This window comes from Pipistrellus kuhlii, unplaced genomic scaffold (assembly GCF_014108245.1).
Source record: "Pipistrellus kuhlii isolate mPipKuh1 unplaced genomic scaffold, mPipKuh1.p scaffold_m20_p_11, whole genome shotgun sequence".
In the NCBI taxonomy this organism is placed as follows: Eukaryota; Metazoa; Chordata; class Mammalia; order Chiroptera; family Vespertilionidae; genus Pipistrellus; species Pipistrellus kuhlii.
Window position 1 is genome coordinate 45202925 of NW_023425416.1, and position 26518 is coordinate 45229442.

General features: G+C 47.5%; 1 protein-coding gene across 3 annotated transcripts in view; it reads right to left on the reverse strand.

Moving 5' to 3' along the window:
• Positions 1-26518, reverse strand: part of SCN10A (sodium voltage-gated channel alpha subunit 10) — a 76386-nt gene that overhangs the window by 23782 nt on the left and 26086 nt on the right. The window contains exons 11-18 of one of the 3 annotated variants that reach the window (XM_045579430.1): positions 23185-23466; positions 20752-20863; positions 16023-16261; positions 14248-14421; positions 6146-6505; positions 4196-4648; positions 2588-2725; positions 791-914 (exon numbers count right to left, since the gene is read on the reverse strand). In XM_045579430.1, coding sequence (XP_045435386.1) covers positions 791-914; positions 2588-2725; positions 4196-4648; positions 6146-6505; positions 14248-14421; positions 16023-16261; positions 20752-20863; positions 23185-23466 — 1882 coding nt within the window. Of the gene's footprint in view, positions 1-790; positions 915-2587; positions 2729-4195; positions 4649-6145; positions 6506-14247; positions 14422-16022; positions 16262-20751; positions 20864-23184; positions 23467-26518 lie in introns of all 3 variants that reach the window. The other 2 variants (XM_036431899.2, XM_045579431.1) reach the window with 2 other exon arrangements.

The following is a 26518-nucleotide window of genomic DNA, read 5'->3' on the forward strand; positions in this document are numbered from 1 at the left end:
ACAGACTCTCCCAGGCCGTGGTATTTTGTGGAAGAGCCACACTTAAGGGTCCAAAGAGCCGCATGTGGCTCTCCAGCCGCAGTTTGCCAACCACGGCTCTAGACACTGAGGGAAATGAGGAGTAAGGTACAGTTTCTGTCTTCAGAGGTGACACGGAAGACTGCAGGCCACAGCAGGTCCTGCCCCTCCTCTGTCCTTCATGTCCTGAATCAAGAGCGGTTGTGGTACAGACTCCTTTCCCCCGTGCCACTTCAGGAGGGTAAGTTTGTAACTGAGGGGTTTCTGAGGGTGGTGGGGAGGGCACAGCGTGGCATGAGATGCACATTGCATTCCCAGGGTGCCATGAGTTGCGGCACTTGTGTCTGAGGCTGGTCCCTCCAGCCTGGGAGAAAGGCAGCTGAGAGGGCAGGGCAGGGCGAGGATGAGCTCCTGACTCCATTGTGGGGCAGGGCGGAGTTATCCTCCATTTTGTAACTGGACCCAGCCCAATCAGGGTTAGCCGAGGCAGTGACATCACCACCCACCGGAGTAAAACCCCTGGACTGGGCGAAATTCGCTCTCTCTTCCGCCATGTTGCCGGCGTGAGTGGGACAGAGCCCATGCTAGCATGGAAAAGGCTCTTTTGTTTATTGCATCGGACTCGGCTCCCTGGTGGTCCTTGGGGATCACGAAGTCTGGGCGTTACAGCAGCAAGGGGCCCTGTCTCCCGTGTACCCTGGGCCAGGGCCCTGGACACACAGGCGCTGGATGACTATGGAGCTGGATTCGGGCCCTGATTCCTGTCGGTTACCTTCTGTGAAGCAGTCATCCGGTTCCTCCAGGTCCTCGGCCAGCTCGGGGATCTTCTTCAGGATCTCCTCGGGATCCAGGAAGTCCACCGTGCTGCCCTCTGAGGGGCTCCCGTCGCTCGCTGCCTGCAGGACCTAGGCCCAGGGCAGTGAGGTCAGCTCCCTGAGGGGCCGGGGAATCTGCACTGCAGGCCTGACCGGCTGCGAGCTCAGAGATGCAGGCTAGACCCGCGGGGGTCTCTCCTGTGCCTGCTGCCCGGCCAGCGGAGGCCCAGACCAGTGATGCTCTGTGAGCGATGCGAGACTTCCCCCCTCCAGACCCTGATGGCGTGCTGGCGATGGCCCGAGACACCGTAATTACACCCATAAAGACTGTGCATTCGCTGGGCTTGAATATTTAACCGCGGAGCAATGCCGCAGGGGCCCTGCAGGCCTCCCGGCAGCTCCGGCCCCGTAATGTCTCCAGATGAATTCAATTAGGAGCTGACGCTGCTGTCCTATTAGTAAACTTGATAGCTCGGCTAATGGACCCAAATGGCGGGGTGTGTTCCCATCTGTCACTGTCAGACCCCTCCCTGCCCGGCCAGGGTCACGGATGAAACAAAAACAAAACTAACACCCAGCAGCTGTGTACCGAAAACACGGACGGAGGAAAGCCGCCAGGGTGTCCTCAGCAGACGTGGGACGGAACACGATGCCCACGTGTGGAAGGTGCAACCCTCGCCCCGCTGGACCCAAGTGGCAGCCCACCCGGGGCCCACCGCCAGTAGCTGGCATTCCTCAGGCTGAAGGGCTTGATAACTTGGGGGATGAATGCTATAGCTTCCTTATCTTTGCCTGTCACAGCGACTGCCCTTAGCGGCTAGGGGTCAAGTGAAATTCCTGATTTTTAATACAGTGTCTGAAAGACACTGACCCTGTACAGACACCTCTTTCCCTATAGCTTGTCTTCGTCGGAGATTTGTAATGAAACCACCAAGTTCACTGTTCCCTCCTCTTGAGACATTCCTCACCCCCGAGTCTTCTTCCTGCCCAGTCTGCTTAAGGCTGTCCGCCGCCTGCTCAGCAGTGACAGCCCCTCCAGAGCACCAGGGTGATTTTGGGAGAGAGACAGGTGTGGACAAAGGGAAGCGGGGGTGGGGAGCCACCGGGAGGCTGTCTCCTCCACAAACAACCCTAACTTGCATCTGCCAGCTTCACCCAACTCTCTCTGTGCACGGTCTTCGGCTTCCTTTTCTCTTGGTTGTCATTTTCTGGACACTTATTCCATTTCAGGGAAGAGCTAAACGCTTGACAAGCAGCATCTCAGTTAAGCTTCTAAAGAATGCTGCCAAGGTTAGCATTCGGTGTCACGGGGAAGTCTAGGAGGCTCCGAGAGGTTGAGGGCCTGGTCCTCCTCCCCACCCCCAGCCTCACTCTCCCTCCTGAAGTCATGCCGAGCAGCCGAGGGGCTGGGCGGGATTTAACAATTCCCAGATGACAGGAACAGACCCAGAGATAAGGAGCCAAGGGTCAGACGGTTGGACCTCAAAGGGAGGGTGGGGTTAGAAGGGAGAGATCAACCCAAGGACTTGTGTGCATACATATGAGCCTAACCAGTGGTCAAGGACAATAGGGGGGTGGGGGGCATGAGTGGGGAGGGGTGGGGGACTGGAACGGGGGTTGAGGACAAATATGTGATACCTTAATCAATCGAGAAATAAAAAAATAAAAATAAAATTAAAATTCCCAGATATGATCTGAGGTTAGGAAGCTGAGTGCTGGAAGCTCACCGCCTCTCCAGGAAGCTCTCTGCCTACCTCTGCAGGGGCCTGAGCGGCCGCCTGGTCTTTCCACTTCTCGCCCAGGTACCGAGCCAGGTCCTCAGAGGACGTCCCAGAGCCTTGGCTCCTGGGTGCCGGGTGGTCCTCATAGCTCCCGACTTGCCGCAGCTGCTCCTGCTGGTGAGAGGGGACCCCAGCTAGGCACTCAGGCCCACCCTCTGCTGACCACTTCTAAATGAGAAGAGATCTTGTTGTCTATGTAACTAAACCCTACTCATCCACCCACCCGAACACTTGTGTGAACGGAGTGGGCAAACTCATTCATCCATAGAACCAAATGTCAACAGTACAACGGTTGAAATTTCTTTTGAGAGCCACAGTTTTTAAACTTAAACTATATAGGTAGGTATATTGCTATTAACTTAATTAGGGTACCCCTACGCTGGCCTTTGCTAAAAACTAAAGGGGCCAAAGAGCTGCATGTGGCTCGCGAGCTGCAGTTTGCCGACCATTGCCATAGCCTGATAGATCTGTTGAACTCTTGGCTTCACTACTTACAAGCCTTGTGACCTTAGGCAAGTTACTTAACCTCTCTGATCATCTTTTTTCCCATCTGCAACATGGAGAAGGCAAGGCCTACTTCATTCAGTTATTTTGTTGAGTTACATATGTTCATGCTTATAAAAACGCTTTGAATGAAGTTCTTGGCTCAATAGATGTTAGCCCTGACCATTATTAATGGTCCAGAGGTCAGAGCGGTAGTGAATGTATCTATCGGGAGCACCCCCTCCCCACCCCCCCCAGGACCCCAAAATAATTAAAATGCCTTTGAGTGGAGATAGGCATGCCAGAGTTCACCTCCCTTACTGGTGGGGATGGACGCCCTGCCCTCGGCTGTTCCCCAGACAAAGGCATGTGAAATATGGCAGCTGATAGCAGCTGCTGGAACACAAGAGAAGTGACAGCTGCAGGGGAAGGAGGCCATGGAAGAGCCACAGCCTCAAAGCGCAGCTGTGTCGGGCCATTTAGTGGGATGGCCAGCAGCTCTGCGTGTCCCCGGGCACCACAGGGATCCCTGCCATCCCATATTGTGCAGAAGTGCATGCCCTCAGTCATCGGGGAGAGGTTAATGAGGGTTGGTACACAGTAGGGAACTGTGCAAAGTATTTAAAAATATATTACTCAAAGGCTGGAATTCTTTGGTGACAAAAGGAACAAATGTCATTTCCCGGTAACATCTCTTGTCCGATAAATGAGTCACAGAATGACCAGGACTCCGTAGGCTTCTGCTAAGGACAACATCCTGTTCTTAGAGGGATCTCATTAGCCTCTCATGCACAGAGCTAAAGTTTGGCGGAGCAAATAGGGCCATTGTGTGAAAGACAGCTCCAAGCACCTACAAGTGGCCTGGGCTCAGGGGGGCCCCTGCTCCCTGCTTGCCCTGGGAATCCAGACCCTTCCTTCCAGGCGCTCAAATGCCACCCCCATGAGGAAGCATGGCATGGCTTACACTTTCTATGTCAAGCTTGTCTTAGCCTGGCTAGCCTGGAGCTCTTCCAGGCTGGGCCAGCCCTTCTGCTCCTGTCACTCCCTCCCCGAGACTTCTCCTTGCTTCCCGTGGCTGTCCAATGGGAGAACTCTCACCTGCCCTTGTGGGATCACTTCCTGCTGGGAGCTCCCAGCATCCTCTTCCTCCTCCTCCTCCTCCTCCAAGTCATCCAGGTCAGATTCACCCTCGGCAATGGGCACAGAGACCCACATGTTAGGATTGGTGATGACATCACCTTGGCTGCCCCCGGGGTCTCTGGGGGCCGAGAGGCCTCCAGGGCTCCCTGGGGCTGCATCGGCAGCAATGTGGTTCTCAGCTTTGGAGCTGGAGAGTTGGATCTTCACCACAGGCTGGGGCTGTGCCTTGGTCCGGGAGAACAGGCAGGGCCTGCGGAAGAAACTGCGAAGAGTCTTCATGGTGCGATGGCCAAACGCCTGGACCCGGGCCAGGGCCACCTGCAGGTTGTTCATCTCCCCATCCTCCTCGGTGACTGTGAGGTTGTCGGCGCTGAAGGAGTTCAGCAGCAGGGCGATAAACAGGTTGAGCACCTGAAGAGAAGGAGTGGAAGAGAAGGCTGCTCAATCCATGACCTGAGCCCCTCCATGGCCACCTGGTCCCGGCGACATGGCCGGGTAGCCACACCTGGGCCTCTCCCTGCATCCCGGGATGCTTTCCCTCTTGGGGGAATGGACCATCTGAGAGCAACCGAGGAGAGCCCTGGCGGTGTCACAAGTGACCTGCCCTGTGTACATAGACTGAGAAGACTGTTCTCCACCACAGAGGAGGTGGACCCTGCTGAGCAAAGGGGCGTCCAGAGGCAGGTGTGAGCCTCCCTGGGACCACCGTCACCTGCCGGAGCTCTGGGTCCTAGTCCTCACTCTGGAATCGTAGGCACATATCATTGCTTCCAACCTGAAAGCAAGGAGTGGGGTTCTGAACCTCTCAGGGTTGCTGTGAAGAGGAAATGACGGAAGGGTGGACATAAAAGTGCTCAGAGAGGCAAACCTCCTGCCTGAGGGTTAGGGCCTGGGGCTCTGCGGGGATGGTGAGCTCAGCCTACGAGAAAGGGGTTTCAGCCAGCCCCCCATGTGGGAATGTGGGTGGAAGGCATCTCTGCCTCAGAACCTGAGTAGGAAAGACTCAGTAGGGAAGAGCCTGGATTTGTTGGTTCATCCCTCTTCTTGGTTTAGCTCGCCGTGTCTGTAAAACTCTGATGGGAAAAGAACCTGAGCTGGTTGACTTCCAGAGCAAGAAGTAAGGGGCCCCTGGAAGTCCACCTCCCCCCTCCAGCCAGTCGGTGCTGGGAGACCAAGGGGGCCCTGAACCAGCATGGCTGGAGCTAAGCTGAGGGTGAGGAGCCAGGCTGAGGCAGAGAAGGGGTGTTGGGGCTGATTGTCAGGAAGTCTCCAGAGAGGCTCCCCTCAAACCTGGGAGTGGACTGTGTCATTGCCACGGTGGGCTGGACACTGCCCATGGTCCAGCTTTCCTTATTTGTCTTGTCCCATCGCGCTTGTTCCTTCTCCTAGCTGGGACCTTCGTAGCTTGGAGAAACCAGCCAGCTTTGACTCTCCTGGAGAAAAATATTTTCTGAAACTCCCAGGAGCAGGGAAGGAAAATTTTCCTTTAACGACTAACAGCTATCACTTATTGAGTTCCTGCCATAGCCCAGACACCGCGGTGGCAATTTGCATATGCCGTCTCCTGTAATTTAATTCTCCCTGTAAGCCCATGAGCAAGCACTGCATTCTTGATTTTAAGGACATTAGAGCTCTAGGATATTGTCTCTTGCGCTGGGTCAGCCATCACTACTAGCAGTGGACCTGGGATTCTAAGCCAGGTCCTTCCTTCTCTGCTCATTCCCACAAGTCAGGCTGCCTCCCAGTTCTTACAATGTGACTTATAAACGACTCTGAAAGGTTTGAAGGCCTTCAACCTGGGAGGTACTCTTCGGGCATAAAAAATGCACAATGTCAAAGCTTTTCAGGGTAACCCGGAAGTTTCCTCTGTTGCCCAGAGACAGGGCCCCAGTGGGGCTCCATACTCACCACCAGGTTCCCTAGCACCATCACCGTCAAGAACAGGATGAGGCAGATGGACTTCTGGCCGACTTCCATGCAGGCCCACATGTTCTCAATCCACTCCCCGCAGAGTATCCGGAAGATGATGAGGAAGGAGTGGAAGAAGTCGTACATGTGCCAGCGAGGCCAATCCTCACCGGGCGCAGAGATCAACTTCCGATGGTCCCTGTAGCAATCCCCGAGGAGCTGCTTGCCAACCAGAGCGAAGATAAAGACAATGATGGCCAGGATGATGGTGAGGTTCCCCAGCGCCCCCACCGAGTTCCCGATGATCTTGATGAGGGTGTTTAAGGTGGGCCAGGACTTGGCCAGCTTGAGGACCCGCAGCTGCAGAGAGACAGAGACCGCATCAGGTCCTGGAGGCTGTTCTCATCACCTTTCATCGCAAGCCTTGGCCAGACACCAAAGGCCTAGGAAAAGCACAAGGCAGCTCATTCCATCAAGATGGGGGGGGGAGGGGGGCTCCCGCCCAAACTGGTTTGGCTCAGTGGATAGAGCGTCAGCCTGCGGACTGAAAGGTCCAAGGTTCGATTCCTGTCAAGGGCACGTACAGGTGGGTGGTGTGCAGGAGGCAGCTGGTCGATGTTTCTCTCTCATCGATGTTTCTAACTCTCTATCCGTCTCCCTTCCTCTCTGTGTAAAATCAATAAAATAAAAATTAAAAAAGATGGGGGGCTCCCAGGAAGGAGCCCTTAGACACCTTTCTTCTTATGTCACGAGTTACTCAACAATATTATCAGTCCTCTATGGCTCCCACATACTCAAGGTGCTTCACTGACTGTGGCAAAGTCTGGGGGCTTATAATGGGGTGGTGGTCTTGTTGTACGTACTCTATTCTGTAGCCACTCGCCTCCTGATGTGGGCCTATTCTGTGGGAGTGGAGTTCAGTCTGGTGGAGCTCACAAATAAGTGAGAACGGTCCACTTTAGACCTGAAGAGAGGCTGGCCTCCTGCAGGTAGGGCATGCATTTGAGAGGTATTGGCTAACTATCTCTTAGCCCAGTGGTGGGCAAACTCATTAGTCCACAGAGCCAAATATCAACAGCACAACAATTGACATTTCTTTGGAGAGCCACATTTTTTAAACTTAAACTTCTTCTAACGCCACTTCCTCAAAATAGACTCGCCCAGGCCGTAGTATTTTGTGGAAGAACCACACTCAAGGGTCCAAAGAGCTGCATGTGGCTCTCCAGCCGCCGTTTGCTGATCACGGTCTTAGGGCATTTCTTATCTTGGGGCCATGGGTGTGTGTGTCTGAGACATTATAGATACTGAAATAGCAAGTATCTCTGATATCACAGACCCAGCAATAAATGACCCATGTGTTCATTTAATAGATCAACCAAACTGCCCACCTTATTGAATGCCAACCACTTGTATACATGGCACTGTGCCAGCCTGAGAGGTGTGTAGAGAGAGGTTCCTGCTCTCGTGGAATGAATGGTTTAGTTAACAAAGACAAGGCAAAGAGCCCGGACGGCATGGCTCAGTGGTTGAGCATCTATCTATGAACCAGGAGGTCAAGGTTCGAATCCCGGTTAGGGCACATGCCCAGGTTGCAGGAGGCAGCTGATTGAGGTTTCTCTCTCATTGATGTTTCTAACTCTCTATCCCTCTTCCTTCCTCTCTGTAAAAAATCAATAAAATATATATTTTTTAAAAGAATCGCTTCATATTATCATGGAAAATTTATAAACTATTGCTTTTAATAGTTATTGAGTATTCCTTCATGTCTAACTAACCATTTCTCTAGTTAATCTCATAACTAATCTGACATTTTTTGTTTAGGGGGAAAAGTACACTGCTTCATATCCCAATCAATAAGCCATGGGGGGTAAGTCTTTAAGTGTTGAAGACCAGTTAGATTTTTCAACGAAACAAAGCCACTCTTAGCAAAGATTTTGCTAATGGTGTGGCCACCACTGAGTTGAGAGAGAAAGGCATGGGGACCAGAAAGCAAAGAAATAAAGCTGAGCTGAGAACTCCGTCCGTCAAAGAAAGCACTGCGGGCATGTTGTACGCAGAGTGGTCTGAGGCTGGCCACCTAAGTTTTAAAAGAAGTGAATTACAAAGGAAACCATGACCCCTGACTGCAAAGCCTTTGACTGTTTAAAAGGTAAAATGAGCCTCGGCCTCCCATTTTCCACAAGCTGGAGGCAAGCCCTGATGGTTGTACAGGGAGAGAGAAATATACCCTTATTGGGTGAAGATACTGAGTTTAGGGACTATTTGTACAACACTAGGATTATTAACTATTGATTAAATTACATATTTAAAAAAATTTTTAATAATTTTTTTATTGATTTCAGAGAGAGAGAGAGAGAGAGAGAGAGAGAGAGAGAGAGAGAGAGAGAGAGAGAAATATCAATGATGAGAGAGAATCATTGGTCAGCTCCCTCCTGCCCACCTCACATTGGGGATCAAGCCCGCAATCCCTTGCATGTGCCCTGACCCGGAATTGAACTGTGAACTCCAGGCTCATAGGTCAATGCTCAACCACTGAGCCATGCTGGCTGGGCGAAGTCACAGATTTAAAGAAACAAAATAAAACTAAACTACTTAACAGAATTGTAAGTTGGGACAGGGTAACAAATGAAAATTTGTTTTGGAGAAAAGTAAAGATTTTAGTTAACTTTCACTTTGTTTAAGTTAAGTGCTCATGCTGGAATTACTAAGGTAAACCGTTCAAAGAATAAAAACAGAGTATTCTGTTTCAAAACCAATAAAAGGGAAAATGGAATAAGGAAAAACAAACAATCCAAAAGAAATCAAGAAGGGAAGGAATGGAAAACCCCAAATATAACGATAGACACATATTTAGGTCTATGGGTGTTCACAGAATGAGTGGATGACATGCTTTGGTTCAAAGACAAAGATTGGATTGTCAGAACTGGATAAAAGAATCTAAAATCTGACTCTGCTATTTACAAGAGACATATCAAAACCTGCAAGATACACAGGGGCTAGAAAAGAAAGAATGCATAAAGATATATGAGGCAATTTCTAAATAAACAAAATAATTGTTTTTTGAATTAACATTAAGGTAGGAGATTTTTAAGGCAAAAGCATTTTAGGGATAAGGAAGGTCAATTCTGAGTGGTAAGTTTCACTTTACTAGGAAGATATAACAGCTTCAGATTTGTATACATTTAATGACACAACCTCAGGATAACACCAGAAGGAGAAAGATACTTGCCATAATCATAGTGGGAAATAGTTTTATACACCATTCTCTCCTGCATTACAAGCAGGGATATAGAATATTTGGACCATACCATGAACTTCCTGTACTAAAGAGGATTATGCAATGTATTGCTCCCTGCAACAGCAGAAGGTACATTCTTTTCAAGTTCATAAGGAGCATTCCCATATATTGAGCCAAAAGAAAATTATCAATACACTTCAAAGCACTAACATCATACAATACGTGTTCCTGGACTATAAGACAAAGAAGCCAGAACTCAATGCCATAAAGATAACTAGAAATACCACATATGTCTCGAAATTGAGAACCATGCTTCTAATTAACCCGAATCAAAGAATAAATCAAATTAAAATGAGAAAATACTTAGAACCAAACAATAAGGAAAATTCTACACATCAAGGCGATTCTCAGAAGGAAATTGAAGTCTTAAATGAATATGGTGGGGAAAAATAGGTTGACAATTCCATCTTAAGAAGTTAGGAGAGGATGAGATATGCAGAATGGAGAATGTAATTAAGATAAGATGCAGGGTTAATTGACACAGAAAACATCAGTGAGGTACAGAGGATCCACAAGCTAAAAGTTGGTTCTTTGAAAGGATTGATTAAATTGATGTTTTTTTTGTAAAACTAATAAAAAAAGATGAGAGAAAGATGAAATCTTTCTTTTTTAAAAAAAGGAAAAGGAAACACAAGTACAAGTGATGTAGGCCTTTAAAAGATGACAGCATAGCAGATGACTGGGTGGCTCAGCTGGTTAGAGTGTCATGCCAAACACCAAGAAGGTTGTGGGTTTAATTCCCAGTCAGGGCACATACCTACTAGTAAATTGTGGTTAATAATAATAATAATAATAATAACAGCATAGCATATACAACTTTAAAATTTAGACAAGAAGGAAAATTTTAGAAAGATACGACTTACCAAAACTACTTTGAGAAATAGAAAACCCGACTCATTCCACAGCCATTAAGAAAATTAAATCAGTAATGAAAAATCTTGACCTCCAGATGGCTTCACTAGAGAATTTTACCAAACCCACCAGGAGCAAATAATTCCAATTTTACCCAAAGTTTGGGTGTCGAATAAGAGGAGTATTTTTCATGAAGATTAACATAACCTGGAAATTAACATACTAAAACCTGGCAAAGGACAATGCAAGCAAAGAAAAGTATAGGGCAAATATTACTCATCAATATGGATGCAAACATTTTGAGAAAACTCTTAGAAGGCTGAACCTTCCAATGTATAAAGATTATATTACAATCAGGTTGGGTTTATCTTAGGAATACAAAGTTGATTTCAAATTAGAAAACCAGTTAATATAACTTACTACTCTAATAGATTGAAGGAGAAAATCTTGTGATTATGTTAGAGCATGCAGAACAATTGTTTGATAAAATTAAACATCTATTCATAATAAAACATATGTAATATATATACTTTTTAATCTTCAACTGAGGATATGTCTTTATTGATTATTTTTTAGAGAGAGAGGAAAGGGGGAGAGGAGAAGGAGAAGAAGAAGGAGAAGGAGGAGGAGGAGGAGGAGAAAAAGGAGGGGGAGAAGGAGAAGGAGAAGGAAAAGAAGAAGAAAGAGAAGGAGGAGGAGGAGAAGAAGAAGAAATGGAGAGAGAGAGAGAGAGAGAGAGAGAGAGAGGGGGGGGGGGAGAGAGGAGAGAAACATTGACTGGTTGCCTCCCGCATGCACCCTGACTGGGGATGGAACCCACAACCTTTTGGTACACAGGATGATGCTCCAACCAACTGAGCCACCCGGCCAGGTCCATAATAAATATTTCCAATAAAAAAATTTTCCTAAACCGATTTTTTAAATCTTTAAAAGAACTTGTCACCAACATCAAACTTGGTGAAATATCAAAAGCATTCTCTCTGAGAGCAGGAAAACAGCAAGGATGTCTGCTGTGAACACTTCGTTCCAACAGTGTACCCGATGTCCTAATCAGCACGAGAATGTAGAATCTAATGAACAAAATGAACTGAAGAACAAAATGGAACCAGAAGCATGGATTCATGGGACAGACCAGCTGTGCCCGTGGCAAGGGGAGGGGGGTGGCTGGATAAAGAAGGTGAAGGGACTACAATAGTTTGGTGAAGGCCAAGGGAGGGGTGGCAGGGTGGGTGGGCAAAGGGACAGGGAAAGGGCGGGGGAGACCTGCAATTGTGCCAACCTTAAACATTTTTATTTATTTTTTTAAGTATATATTTCATTGATTTTGTACAGAGAGGAAGGGAGAGGGGTAGAGAGTTAGAAACATCGATGAGAGAGAAACACCGATCAGCTGCCTCCTGCACACTCCCCACTAGTGATGCACTTGCAACCAAGGTACATGCCCTTGACCGGATTCGAACTTTGGACCCTTCAGTCCACAGGCCAATGCTCTATCCACTGAGCCAAACTTGTCAGGGCTAAACATTTTTAAAAAATATATATTTTATTGATTTTTTAAGGAGAAGAGCGGAGAGAGATAGACAGAGAGAGTTAGAAACATCCATGAGAGAGTCATCAATCAGCTGCCTCTTGCACGCCCCCTACTGGGGTTGTGCCCTCAACCAAGGTAAATGCCTTTGACCGGAATGGAGCCCGGGACCCTTTAGTTTGCAGGCTAACGCTCTATCCACTGAGCCAAACCGGTTTTGGCAGGGCTAAACATTTTTAATAAAAACAAACCACCTAATGGTATCGATATAAAGCTTAGAAAAGAAGAGACAGAACTCATTATTGGCATGATATGATTACGTTAATGCATTTAAAAGATTATATAGATACATTGTTAGAATTAATGAGAGATTTCTGGATACAAAGATATTAAATAGCACAATGCTAGTAAAAAGAATAAAAACCAGAAAAGGAAGTTTAAAAAGAGATTTCATTTAGAGCTTAGTTGCCTGTGTCTTATCATCCTTTTCTAGATACTTAGAAAAATCTGCCTTTTGAAAACTGGGATTTAATTCTGATTTTCCCAAATTCCCAGGTTATGGCTCAGGAGCCCGGAGGCACACTCTGCCCTTCTCCACAGGATGGGGAAGGCACCATCATCTCTGGCAGATGTCACCACCTGTGGCGCGGGGCACACATGTGTGCTGGGACATGCTTCATTTGGCCTTTAGCATGTGTGGGTGGGAGGGCCGAGGAGGGAGGCTGGGGGCCATCTGTAACACTGTCAACAATTTAAAAATTTTTGAATTACTAGCCAATATAAACCATTTCCCCCTAAAACCTGGATTTCTGTTTTCTCATAAAAAATTGGAAACTCTGCCCTGACTAGTTTGGCCCAATGGATAAAGCGTTGGCCTGTGGACTGAGAGGTCCCAGGTTCAATTCTAGTCAAGGGCATGTGCATTGGTTGCAGGCACATCCCCAGTAGGAGGTGTGCAAGAGGCAGCTGGTCGATATTTCTCTCTCATTGATGTTTCTAACTCTCTGTCCCTTTCCCTTCCTCTCTGTAAAAAATCAATTATACACACACACACACACACACACACACACATATTTAAAATTGGAAACTCTGACAACAATGGACGAGTCCCCTGATTTCCATGCCCTCTCTGGAGCCGGGCTCTGTGTTGGTCGGCCTAGATCTGACTGAGTTGCCCCTGCCTGTTTTATGGGACAAGTGCCCAGTGCCAGAAGCTCTTCCTTGGCCAGTTTATTTCACTGCCTGCCTGGTTTCCACTGGCGGTTGCATTTGCCTTCCTGGTGCAGGGACGCCATGTCCAGGAGCTCAGTGCTATTTGGCTGGGGTCCCTGATGGGGCCCCAAGCAGACTGCCTGGAAATGGACTTAGCGAGACTTCTGAGCTCGCTCCCCTTCCTTCCGTCATCTCTCTGGTGCTGGACACCACAAAGAATCCTGAGAACAAGAGGTCAGCGAGGCACCGCGCTTCCTCCAGATGGCCTTGGAAACGGGGAGACCCAGTGACCCCAGACTTTCCTGGCAATCTGACAAATCTGACAGACCTGGCTCTTAAAAGCTTGGGTGGCCTGTGGGCCATGGGGCACCAGCTACTTGAATAGGAGAACTGCTCCTGTAGAGGGCGCACCGGAGCTGAGTTTGGAGAAGCGTCAGGCCATGAGGATAGCAGGTGGCAGTTTTCCAGGTGTGTGGCACATGGGGGCTGGGATTGGGGCACTAGGGAGTCAGAGGATGACCTCCGTGAGGCGGGAAGAGCCGGAACTCTGGGGTCAAGCAACTTGACTTGAAAAGGCAGGTCTGCTGCTCAGCCTCTGGGCCCCTCGGCCCCCCCCCCCCCCCCCAGCAGCTGGGAGACTTTGGGTCATTGTTGAACTGCTCTGCTTCCCAGTTACCCTCAGCTACCCAGGAGAATATTAGAAGCAACTCTCGCCTTAGCCGGTTTGGCTCAGTGCATAGAGCATGGGCCTGCGGACTGAAGGATCCCGGGTTTAATTCTGGTCAAGGGCACATGCCTGGGTTGCAGGCTGGATCCCCAGTAGGGGGCGTGCAGGAGGCAGCTGATCAATGATTCTTATCATTGATGCTTCTGTCTCTGCCTGAAATCAATAAAAACTTAAAGATAATAAAAAGCAACTCTCTGTGAATCTGAAGTGAGGACTGTTACGTGAAAGGATTCGCGCTGGGCCTCACACATCATCAGTGTCCAAGAAGCAATGGCTGCTGTGCTTATCCTCGTTACTGTTATTTGACAAGAGAACAGGAGGGTGCCTGGTGCAGAGGAGGGGACTCAGGCCCCGCTTGAAATAAGTGAAATGCACCAAGTCTCCAGCTTCCAGGAGTCCTGTCCTGCCCGGGGCAGGGTCTGTCCCCAGGAGAGAGTCTCCCCAGAGGCAGGGATGTGTCCTGAGCAGCCAGGAGAGGACCTTACCAGGCGGAAGGACCGCAGCACCGCCATTCCGCCCTTTTTGGACGTGAGCAGCTCTATGACGCTCACAGTGACAATGATGCAGTCGAAGATGTTCCACCTCTTCTGGAAGTAATAGTAGGGGTCAAAGGCAATGATTTTGAAGACCATTTCAAACGCAAAAAACACGGTGAAGACCTGCGGAGGGAAATAAGGAGCCATCTCAGCCAGGGTCCCTGGGGCCAGGGGGCCATCCATGAGGGTTAGGGCAGCAGCAAAGTGTCTTTTTTTTGTAGACCAGCAAATTCCTCTCCCTCATCTGTGTTCAATGTCTATCTGATCTGCTCCTGAAGGGTTGGGGCTGGGAACACTCAATGTGGCAGCAGAGAGAAATCTCTGGACCAGTGCTCAGGGCAAATGCATTGGAACCTCCCTTGAGGGTGTCCATCTGCATGGTGAAGAAGGGGAATAAGTGGATGATCATCAGGAGGAGGATTATTACACAATCATGCAAATGAGCAGTCAATCCGGTTCAACAGTTTAAAGCGTGGCTGATGGGGCGACGCAGACCCAGATAAAAATCCCAACTCGGCCATTCCCGAGCTTGTGTAAGCTGGGACAAGTCACGTGTCCTCTCTGTAACCCCAAGTTCCCCATGTGCATAGTGACCATCAAAGTGAGATAATGCGAGTGCAGGCCTCCACAAAGGTCCTGGCAGACAGTAATTCACTAATAACTGATAGCTATTGGCAAGAACAAAAATAATACACTGTCTCAGGCTCTTTCCAGCTCGGAGTGTCTTAGGACAGAATTCTGAAGTCGAAGAGGCCAGGGCCAGGTTCAGGCCACACAACAACCAGCAGGGAGAGGAGAAAGGAAAGAAGAGAGCAGAGACCAGGGGCGGGGCTTCTCCGTCATCGGACCTCATGGATGCCTGTACCAGGCTGGGCCCCAGAGGGCTGCTCTGCTTTCACAGAGAGGGAGCGGGTTGGGAGTTTCCGGGACTTGGCGAATGGCACAGACTGCCACTGTGTTCTTCATAGGGCATCTGTGGGGTGTTCTCTGTAGGCAAATCAGGCTGGGGTGGTGGGGGATGGGGTTCAAGTCCTATGCCCTAGAGAAACCTGGATGAGTCTCGCTCCACTGGCTGTGTCACCTTAGGCGGGATTCTTAACCTCTCTGAGTCTTGGTACTCTCCTTGAGCTGTGCGGGTGACGATGACCTCCTAACATTGTGACTCTGAGCTAATACTTATAAAGCACCTGCAGGCACCCCCAAATGCCTGCCTTGCTTTCATTTCAATAAAATGGCACTTTGCTCTGTCACAGCGGTGGAGGCCTTTTTCTCTCTCACCTCAACCTCTCCAACTGTCAAATGGGGGTGTGGACCCAAAAGTCTCTTCCATAAAGCCCTCTGGGGTCTATGCTGACTCCTTAGAACTAGGTTCTCTCTTCTCTTTCCATTTCTGCTTTTCTGGAAGGAAACCGGAATGTCCACATCATTACATAGGACAGTGGCCTTCACCCGTATTTCAAGGTAGAGGCATCTAAAATCGGGAGAATTCAAGCGGCCAGGGCTTTCTTCGTCCTCTTCCCTGTGCTCGTTTCTCCCCAAGCAATTCCCACCAGCTAAGCCTGGTACTCTGGACTTGACTTCCTGAACTCAGTGCCCACCCATCTCCTGCACTGCTTCTCTGCTCTCCGTTAGCTAGACCAACGTTCCCATCAATCAGGGCATGTGGCCACCCCACCCAGAGCTCCCCGGCCGAGGTGGCATGGCGGTGGCTGCCAGGCACTCACGATGTTGCCTATGGAGAACATGGTTTCGAAGGTGTGGCTCATGTTGTGGTGCTCCATGGACATGAAGACCGTGTTCACCACGATGCACAAGGTGATGGTGAGCTCCGCAAAGGGGTCCGTCACAATCCTGAACAGAAGGGCCTTGAACTTCAGCCATGAGGGGCTGCACTCCCAGATCAGATACTTCTGAGCCAAGCTGGTCAAGCAGGGATGGCACCTCTGTTCCGATTCCTCCAGTTCTGCATCACAGGTGTAGTCAGTCAGTGACAGCTGTCAGCCAGGAGTCACTCCAGACCCCCATCCCCTAGACCCGTGGTTGGCAAACTGTGGCTCGCGAGCCACATGCGGCTCTTTGGCCCCTTGAGTGTGGCTCTTCCACAAAATACCATGGCCTGGGCGAGTCTATTTTGAAGAAGTGGCATTAGAAGAAGTTTACATTTAAAAAATTTGGCTCTCCAAAGAAATGTCAATCGTTGTGCTGTTGGTATTTGGCTCTGTTGACTAATGAGTTTGCCAACCACTGCCCTGGACAAGTGGTTCTCAACCTTCCTGATGCCGCAACCCTTTAATATAGTTCCTCATGTTGTGACCCCAACCATAAAATTATTTTTGTTGCTACTTCATAACTGTAATTTTGCTACTGTTATGAATCATATTGTAAATATCTGTGTTTTCCGATGGTCTTTGGGTGACCCCTGTGGAAGGGTCGTTCGACCCCCAAAGGGGTTGCGATCCACAGGTTGAGAACCGCTGCCCTAAACCTTGTCATTACTAATAACCACTACCTCCAATCTCCACTTCAGCCTCCCTTTCTCTGATTACTATTTCCTAGTTTTTGAAGTTCCTTCAGTCCAGCAACACCAATCCAGTCTCTCCCCATCTAGTCCTCCAAGCCATAAACCCTATACTTTTTAACTGCTCATCACCTATGACATGTCTTTACTTCTCAACTGATCTAAGTTAGAGTTCATGTCCATCCCTCTGTTTATTCCTTTGCAGACACCTGCAATTCCCTTTTCCCTCTCCCCCTTCATTGTACTTATCTGGCAGAACCCCAACTCGGAATAAACTCAATGTACAGACTACTCCACATCTGAGTAGCCGAGCCTGGATGCAGAAAGTACCAGAAAGTACTATGTTGGCTGGTCCCACTAGGGATTCATGAGTCCCAGCTGGTCAGTGTCCAAAAATTCTGCCACATTTCTCTATTTCAGTCCAGGCAGTCAGCCTCCCAGACTACCATTTCTCACTTTCTCCTCTCTCCTCCAACCTTCACTCCTCTCTCTGGCACTAACAAGAAGCACAGGAAGTAGTGCTGAGTGAGGAGTCTTGCAGAGATACCATTGTGGCAGGAAGCAGCCTGTGAGGCAGGACAGGGAGAGACTCAGCCTTGTAAACAGCCTCAACTTTGCTGCTCTTGACTGTCTGGGGAGATACAGAGGCTAAAAGAATTATGCACTTGCTAGCTTGTAAATGATCAGGGTTCCTCCCACAAAGAATCTTCTGTGAAAGAACTATTCCAGAAAGAACTTTCTTCCTGTTATTAGTAAAGAGATGTCCCCCCCTTCTATTAACAGCCAATGTCTCCACCTGTGCATTCTCTCCTGCTAGCCACTTTAAGCATTTATGGAACATTCCCTCTCTTCCGTTTATGTTCCATCTCTCCCATTCTTATACCATCTTTATTAGCATGTAAATATTCTTTTTTAAAAAGCCACATAAAAAAACCAAAATAAAATCTTCCTTCAATTCTACTTACACTATAGAGTCAGTTTTACTAACTCCTTCTCTTCACAGAAAAACTTCTTGAAAAAGTTGTTTATACTCCTTTGCCTCTCATTTATTCTTCATTCCTCCCTCCAATGTGGCTTCTGCTCACCCCCTTATCCCACCAATCCTCTCTTGCTCAATCACCAAAGACATCACATGACCAAAACCCTGGACTTTTTTGAGGCTCGATCCTCCTTGTTTCTATAGCTTTGCCTCTTTTGACCTTTTTGTTCTTCTTGAAGGAATTTAGACCTTTGGCTCTGTGTTGTGTTCTCCCAGGTCTTCTCTTTGCCTAGGCATTCCTTCTTAGCCTCCTCCACTGACTACATTTCTTCTGTTCAATCATTCAATGTTGTTGCTTCTTAGAACTCTCTCCCAGACCTTCTCATCTTACTTGATTCCCTCAACATCACCCATCCACTCACACCATTTCTAAATTACCGCCTGTATTCAACTGCTTTCAATGATGTATCTCTAGGTCACTCTCAACTTCTAAGCTCTAAATCTATTTATCATAAAACTGACTTCCTCCTGGGCATCTCCGCCTGGCTGTCTCAGGGGCTCCTGGAACCCAATATGTCGCAGACTCAACTCACAATTCTCCTTTCTCATCTTTCCCCAGTGAATCCCCTGCTCCCCCTAAAGTGTTCCCTTTATGTCACTGCACCAGCATCCCTTCAGTTGCTTATGCCAGAATCATGTAAACCACTAAATCTTGAATCTTATGCCCTCTTAGATAGCTCTCAGATCCTTCCATTTCCATCATCCCCACTGCCACCACCGCAGAGTCCGGGCACTGCCATGTTTCCCTGCTTTCCTCCTAACTGGTCCCCTGCCAATGCCATTCCCCTCTTAATTCCCTTCTCTACATGCATCCAGAGTAACCTTTGTGAAATGTAAATGTAGTGCCTCTGCTGCCAATCCGTTAGTGGCACCTCACTGCTCTTAGGATGAAGTCCAAAATCCTTAATATGGTCTAAGAAGTCCTGTGGGTCTGGCCCCAGTCCATCTCTCTAGCTGTACTTTAAGGCCCTCTCTTCCTGGCTCTCTATGCTCCTGCTCCGACAAGCTTTTTCAATTCTTCAAGTGTGATGCTGTCTTTTGCTTCAGAGATTTTGCTGTATTTGTGTGTGTGTGTGTGTGTGTGTGTGTGTGTGTGTGTGTGTTTTCCTATCTGGAATACACCCCTAACCCCTGGCTAAATTTACCACATCTTGCTTAGCACCATGCACTTCTCCTTAAGACACTCAGCACCCCAGAAGTAACTTGTTCCATTCCCTTCTCCCCAACTCAGCATGAGGGTAGAGACTATATTGTGCTCACTGCTGTGCCTCTGGTCTTCTGGTTGGACAACTGTCAAAACTTAGCTTGTATGCCAAGCGTAGGGGTTCACCTTCCCCAACTTCAGGGAACTGCCAAGTTCTTATTGGCTTGGGCCAAACTTTCTCAGGCACAATCACTCCCAAAGTGGTGGACTTTGTAAATCCAATAATAATTCTGACAGCATCAAGCTTCCTTCATGGACTCCATGGGTATAGAGGATATAATGGTCAACCAGAGAAGATCACAACTCATCTGCCCTATGTGCAAACACCTTTGACCTAACCGAGGTCACCTTTACCCAGAAAAATGTCATTATTTCTCCTGCCTTTCCTCACTTACTTTCATAGTATCTTCCTTGAGAAGTCTGTCCTACCTCAATATATGACAATTCCTGTTCATCAGTCCAGGTCATTATAAATTACATATTATCCGCCCCCCATCATTTACTATTCATTCAATAACTATTTGTTGAGCAGCTACCATGTGCTAGCACTTCTATTCTAGGTACTGGAGATATAGCTGTTAACCAAACAGATATCTCTCTGGCCTGTGGAATTTGTAGCCTACTGTATATTTTCACTATTTTACAGATGAGAAAACTGAGGCCCGGAACAGTTAATGGAGTCCCAAGATTGCACAGCTTACCTCAAGTGTCAGAGCCAGGATGCAAACTCAGACAGCTGGGCTATAGGATCTGTGTTCTTTACTACCCTCTATTGCATCTCATCCAACCAAAACTGCTTTTGTTCTTAGGACACACATTTTGTTCATTCCTGCAAAATGCATTGCATTTGCTCTTCATCTTTCTGTTACCTTCTCTCCCAAGTTCTCACATGACTGAGAACTTTAACTCCCTTACTTTATTCAGATTTCTAGTCTATTTAGGGAGAATAGCCTTCCACAACCAACCCATCTAAAATAGCCCCCTTCTGCTCTAGCTGGTTTGGCTCAGTGGATAGAGTGTCGGCCTGCAGACCAAAGGGTCCTAGGATCAATTCTGGTCAAGGGCACATGCCTGGGTTGCAGGCTCAATCCCCAGTAGGGGGTGTGCAGGAGGCAGCCTATCGATGATCCTCTCTCATCATTGATCTTTCTATCTCTCCCTCTATGAAATCAATAAAAATATATTTTTTAAAACTTATCCCCTTCTTTAACTCCTTATTCTCCATCTCCTTCAATTTTTTTTTTTTTTACTTTTTATCACTACCTGAATATCTATTTGTGCTTATCATATGTATAACCCAGCCCCAGGACATAGATTCAATGAGGATGGGCTTCTAGCTTGTTGACCACTGAATCCTCAGCTCCTGGAACAATGCCATCCACAGAGCAGGTGCTCAACAAACTTTTGCTGATGAGTGAATACATGACAAAAGAGGGAAGGAGGAAGCTCAAGAGTTCTGGGGAATAAATGAAAAAGCAAGCTGTTTGCCTTTAGCATTGGCTATTTGAAAACTTATCCACACTACAAAAACCCCACATTGATCAAGGGTGATGGCCAAAGGTAGAAAAAAGAGAAGTGTTTAGGATCCCAGAACACAGAGATGGGTGCCCTTTGACACCAAGTTGGGGCACATCCCCCCCTGCTGCTCACATGGGGACTCATGACAGCGAATTTCCAATGAGTAGCACTTACCCTCGAGGACGGAGGTCATGATACTGACCACACTCATTGCCCTTTGGATCCGGAAGGGTTCATGCAAGTAGTCTGCTGATAAGAAAGCCTTCTTTTGTCCTGCTTCAGATGCCTGCTGGGACACAAGCAGAGTCAGGGCACTCTCCAGAATTGACTTGATGGTTTTTCAGTGGCAAAGAGAGCTCACTCAGCCTCTGTTGGCCAGTCTCTTGTAGCTGTGAGCTGCCCAGTGAAGCTGTGGCCCTCAGCAGTCATGTTCAGAGAAACTGGGCTGCTGCTTGAACTTGGGGTAAGAACTCCAGCATGACGAGCAGGACACAGAGCTGGGGTGCAGCCCGAGCCAAGGTCTGCAGCCAACAGAGTGGCCTGGGCTCGCCTGACGCTCTACAAACTCCTGCCCTGGGACAGGGTGGGGAAGGGCTTCTACCAAAGGGAGAGGAGCAGCAGGCCAGGCAGTCATATGAGATGTCCTCTGGGCTGTGCATATGACATTTACACAGAATATGCATGATATGTATACTACTCCACGATAGACATTTCCCTTCTCATTGGCCCATTTCCCTCCCTACTTATAATCCAGCTTCTAATTCCTCAGTCTCTTTCTTTCTGGGGGACATTTGTGAGTGTCCACGGTTCAGTTTTCAATCATCTCTCACAGTCCTTTTAATGCTTCCCCTCTTTGGGCCTTCAATAAGAAGTTCTGTCCGGGTCCTATGCGAGGACCCGAACTCTAGTCACATCCCGTAGAATGTGGAGAGTCCAAAGCCCAAAGCAGCCGATTGAGCACCACACAAACCATTCAGAACCCAAATTCAGCAAGCATTTATTGAGCACCGACCATGGCTGAAGCTGGTAGGTGTACAGTAAGTGCTTAATACATATAAAGAAAGTTTCCAATCATGAGGGCTCAACCAAAGATACTAGCAGATGCTGTAATTATTTGTTAGACTTGTGTACAATATATAAATATAGTCACTTTATGATTCCATTGAACCCTTTAGCTATTTAGAAGCCTTTTGCAAGGGGAGACACGGAGGCATAAAGAATTTAAGGGACTTGCTAAAGGTGACTCAGTTAGTAAATGACACAGTTGTGAATGAAACCCAGGTTTGTGTGACAAAGAAGGGCTTAAACACTTAATTCTGCACAAGCCAAATAATGCACCCAAAATGTATCCAAGTTGGAATATCTAGGAAAGTAGTAATCTAGGGATCAATAATAAGGTTTTTGAATGGGGTATTTTCTAGAAGGTTAAGTACACCTGAGGGGGCCCTGCAAACTGGCTTTGACTTCAGGACTCTGTGCTGGGGTTTTCTGTTGGTCCATAGAGACCTCCTCTCTCTTCTCTGCCTAGTCCTGTATACACACTGCATCACCCTCACCCTCTGGTTCTGGTTGGGTTTGACCAATGGGAGGCAGAGAAAGGAGATCAGAGGCTGGAATGGGAGAGGAGCCCTGGATCTACCCTCTGGCTTCCCCCTGCCGGGCTGTGACTGGACCCTGGCTGTAATCCTCTACCTGAGATGGCAAGTTCTGTGAAGCTGCCTCCACACAAAGTGGTAGCTCTTGCCGGATCCTGATTCTGGTCCTTTCCCTTGTCCCTCCACATTAGGCACATACAGCTTCCCATAGTGCTGTTCTCCAGGGGCCTCATGGTTCCTTCTTAGCTCCCAAAGCCCCGCCCACCCCTGTAGGTATTCCTCTAAACTCTTGCCTGTTGAGTGGTTCCTTCATCTGTTTTTTGCTGGTATCCCATCAGAGATGTAGCTGAGGTAACTCTGTAAGACTTATCCAAGTCAGAGGAGCCATCCAGTGGTCTTCTCACAAGTTTGTTTGCAAACTGCTCTGTGCCCAAAGCTAGCCAGCGAGGGCAACCAAGAAACACTAGCAGCATCATTACTGCAACTGGATGGTGAACTCACATTCTGTCATGGCTCCCAATCCAATGAGGAGTCCCTGTCTTGGCATTACACTCTGTAGTTATTCTATTGAGAGTGCTGGCCATTCAGTCACTGTTGCTTACTTTGCTTCTGCTCAGGTCTGTCCAGGGCACCTGCTAGGATTTCTCTGCATCCCATTAGCCAAGCCCAGAGTAATTTGCACAGAGCCCCAGGGAGGAGGAGAATCTTCTAGTTTTCTCTTACTTATCCAGAGAGCGAGCAGGCCTATCTCTAAAGCAGTGGTAGCAAGTGGGAACAGAGAAGCACTGAAGAAAATATGGGATCTGTATCCCTTTACAGAGTAAACCAGAAAACCTGTTTGAACTCAGATAAACCCAACCTCTCTCTCTGGGTCTCACTTGCCCAGATGGGGGTGAATGGGAGGAATTGGGAAGAATGAGGTCTAAAGGACCCTTTCATGGGTGACACTCAGAACGTCTTGTCCCAAGGCCTCTAACTGGAGAGCAGCCCCAAAGAACACTCCCAAACTCACCGAGCCTTCTGTGACTCCAGGTCCATGCTCACCAATGTGTCCATCCTCTCCAGGCCCTGATCCAGCGTTGGTGGGTTGAGGCAGCGGGCTCTTAGGGAGAGGGCCTGGTTGGTTGGTACTCCCACCCAACAGCAGGGAGCCCCGATGGCTGTCGTGGTCTCCAACAAAGACTCCATCATCTGTGACCCCATCAGGGAATGAGCCATCTCGGACAGGAGCCCGGAAATGGAACACACTGCCATGGCTAGCTCGGCGTCTCCCAGAGGCGAGGCCTAGGAAAGACTGGGCATTGCCCCAGAGGAACAGGAGAGGAGGAGGCTGGACGCTTGCCCTGCAGGACAATCTGGAGCCCAGCAGTTGGCTCTGCTCACTCTCATTTCCCTGCCCTTATTCTCATGACCATCTAGCAGCAAATGAAGGATACAGATCTATTGGGTATTCTAGAACAGGGAAAAATATTCTTGACACAACCTGGGAAAAAGCCAAGAGAGATGACAGATTTCAGGGTGCTTAAGATCAGCAAATAGGTTCTCATGGCCAAGGACATGTTAGAGGACAACCTTGTGGTTCAATCAGATGTGTCAACTGTTTGCCAGCCTTTGGCTATCAGGCTGCTCCACGTGCAAGTTGTGTGCTGAGGAGACTGCTATGTGAACTAGTTCTGGAACATGCTTGGTAAATGGTTGCTGAATGACCCAGTGCACTTTATGGCCTGAAAATTAGGTTCTACAATTCATTAGATTCAGCCTACATGTGCGGCAAAGGAGAAGACAAGAGCTTTGCAATGCAATAAGCTTCCAGGATCCCTTGAGGCAAACTTTGAATAGTCGACAATGGGGAGATTGAAGGGAGAGTTACAGCCTAATTTCCTGGAAGAATAATGACATTCCTCCAAATCAATAAACATTTCCCATCAAAATCTGCCTCTGAGGGAATTGTGTGACCTACAGTGCCAGGAAAAAAGGAACTAATTCATAGGCCCAGAGCTCCTGGAGAGTTAGGATGCTGGGTGAGCTAGTTCCCATGGCCACTGTGGGAACCTGACCATAACAAGTTATCAATTATGTCCATAGGTTCTATAATTATTTCTAAAATCTAAACACTGAATTCCTGCCAAACTCTGAAAATTTTCCCCTTCCTTACTCCTGTGGACAAAAAAGGGGACACATACTAAACCTGACAAGTTCAGGTGTGGCCTGCATGGAAGGCCTTACAAACTCAAGAGACCTAATGTAATGACATAGAATGGTCTGAAATGAAAATTTCCTAACAAAAGGTGAGTTGTGGCAGGTAGTCATGTCCTAGGCCACTGTCTTCATTGACAAAGGTCAATTTTACCGTAACTGAGCCTATCTATCATCTTTTTGCATCAATGCTAACTTGCTTTTGGAATGTCAGGGTAATTCCCCTTTTCCAGACTTTTCAGGACATAATCTCCCACCAGTATATGAGACTACAGAACCCCTTATTGATATCTTGTTCTCCTGCCCACATACCATCTCTATGTGCTGTAAATATTAACTGCCCTTTATTCACCAATGTAAAAGAAGTATGTGTGTGTCTCTTCATTTTACTCTCTATCCAATCTCAGATATTTTCCCATTTTTGCTTTCCTCCCTAATCTCTCACCCATTTTATGTAACCCCCTTACTTCATCCCCTTTGATACCGATATATAAAATAAGTGTTAATAGTGACATTTTCAGGAGCATTTCCTCAACCCGTTGGGATTTTTGCCTTCCAGAAATTGTCATTAATTTGGCTCAAACAAACTCATAAAATTTTTCTATAGTCCTGGCCTGTGGCTCAGTTGGTTGGGTATTGCCCCGAGTACTGAGGGGTCGCTGGTTCAGTTCTCTGTTGGGGAACATGGCTAGATTGCAGACTCAATCCCTGATGGGGGTCTTGCAGGAGACAGCTGGTTTTACTCACATCAATGTTTCTCTCTCTTTTTCCCTCCCTGATCCTCTCCCTGTAAATATCAATTTAAAAAGTCTTTAGAAATTATTTATAGCTTTGGACATTTTTTACATTAAGAATTTCTTTTACTTGCTAAACTAATAAAATTGAGACATCTTGTTCATTAGCATTCTCCTTACTTATCCCCTTATCTCATAGAAGTTTCAGCAACCATCATTGAAACCCTGATATTGTAAACAGAGCACTCTTTGCCTAGGATGTATGTCCAAGGAACATGGAACTCATAAAAATCCACAAGTCCTTCTCATTTTTTAAGCAAAGTAGCAGAGTCAGTAAATCCTTATTAAAAATTGGACAATCACATTATTTGCACTGGAGCATTAAGCAAACCAATAAAGAAATGAGAAAGAAAAATTTGATCCCATATTTGATAGGCAATGCCTCCTTAGCCAACAATTAATATTTCAAAATTAAACTTTTGTGGGCAATAGGTTCTCTCTCTCTCTCTCTCTCTCTCTCTCTCTCTCTCTCTCTCTCTCTTGTTTTGTTAATCCTTATCTGAGTATATTTTTTTCATTGACTATTTTAGAGAGAGTGGAGGGAAGAGGGGGTAGAGGGAGAGAAATATCAATGATAGAGAGACACACCAATTAGTTGCCTCCTGCACACACCCCAACTGGAGCCCAATTGAGCCTGCAACTGACTTAGGTGCCCTTGACCGGGAATCAAGCTCCAGACCCTTTGGTTCCTGGACCAATGCTCTAATCACTGACCAAAACAGGCCAGAGCAGCAGTGACTTCTGATTTTAAGTATTAGACTCATCATAACATGCATCAGCCAAGCAGACAAACCAGTTTCCTGTGGGTTTCCTGAGACTTTGACTGTGTCTTTCCTAGCTATCTCCAACAATCCTCTCACTTCTGATGGTAGAAAATGGCTTATATAAAAACTGCCGAGGGTCTATTTACCACATGAATATACCTAGGAAAAGAGGAAGGGAGTGCCTTCTTGAATGGCCTCTAGTTAATTAGGTAGCATTAAAGAATTACCCAAATGGCATTTTCCTGTCTTTGCTGGTCCATGTTCTTCTTTGTGCCTGGAAAATATGTCTCCCAAACCCTTCTAGTCCTCAGTTACTGGAGGACCCCCTACTCACTAGTTACTAATCATTTTAATTAGTCTCTCTTCCAGTGAAGCCTTTCCTGATACAGCCCAATCCTGTAAGAGCTGTGTTTCCTCTTCTATTTCCCAAACACCATTTACTTGTCCCTGACAGAGTATTTAACATATGTCTGTTTTTGTGTCTGTCACCTCCATCCAAATGGAAGTCTTTGGGAAACAGACCACGTTTTAGCAATCTCTTTATACCAACTACCTAGTCTTGTTGCATGAACAAGACATAGTTCCTCTCTTT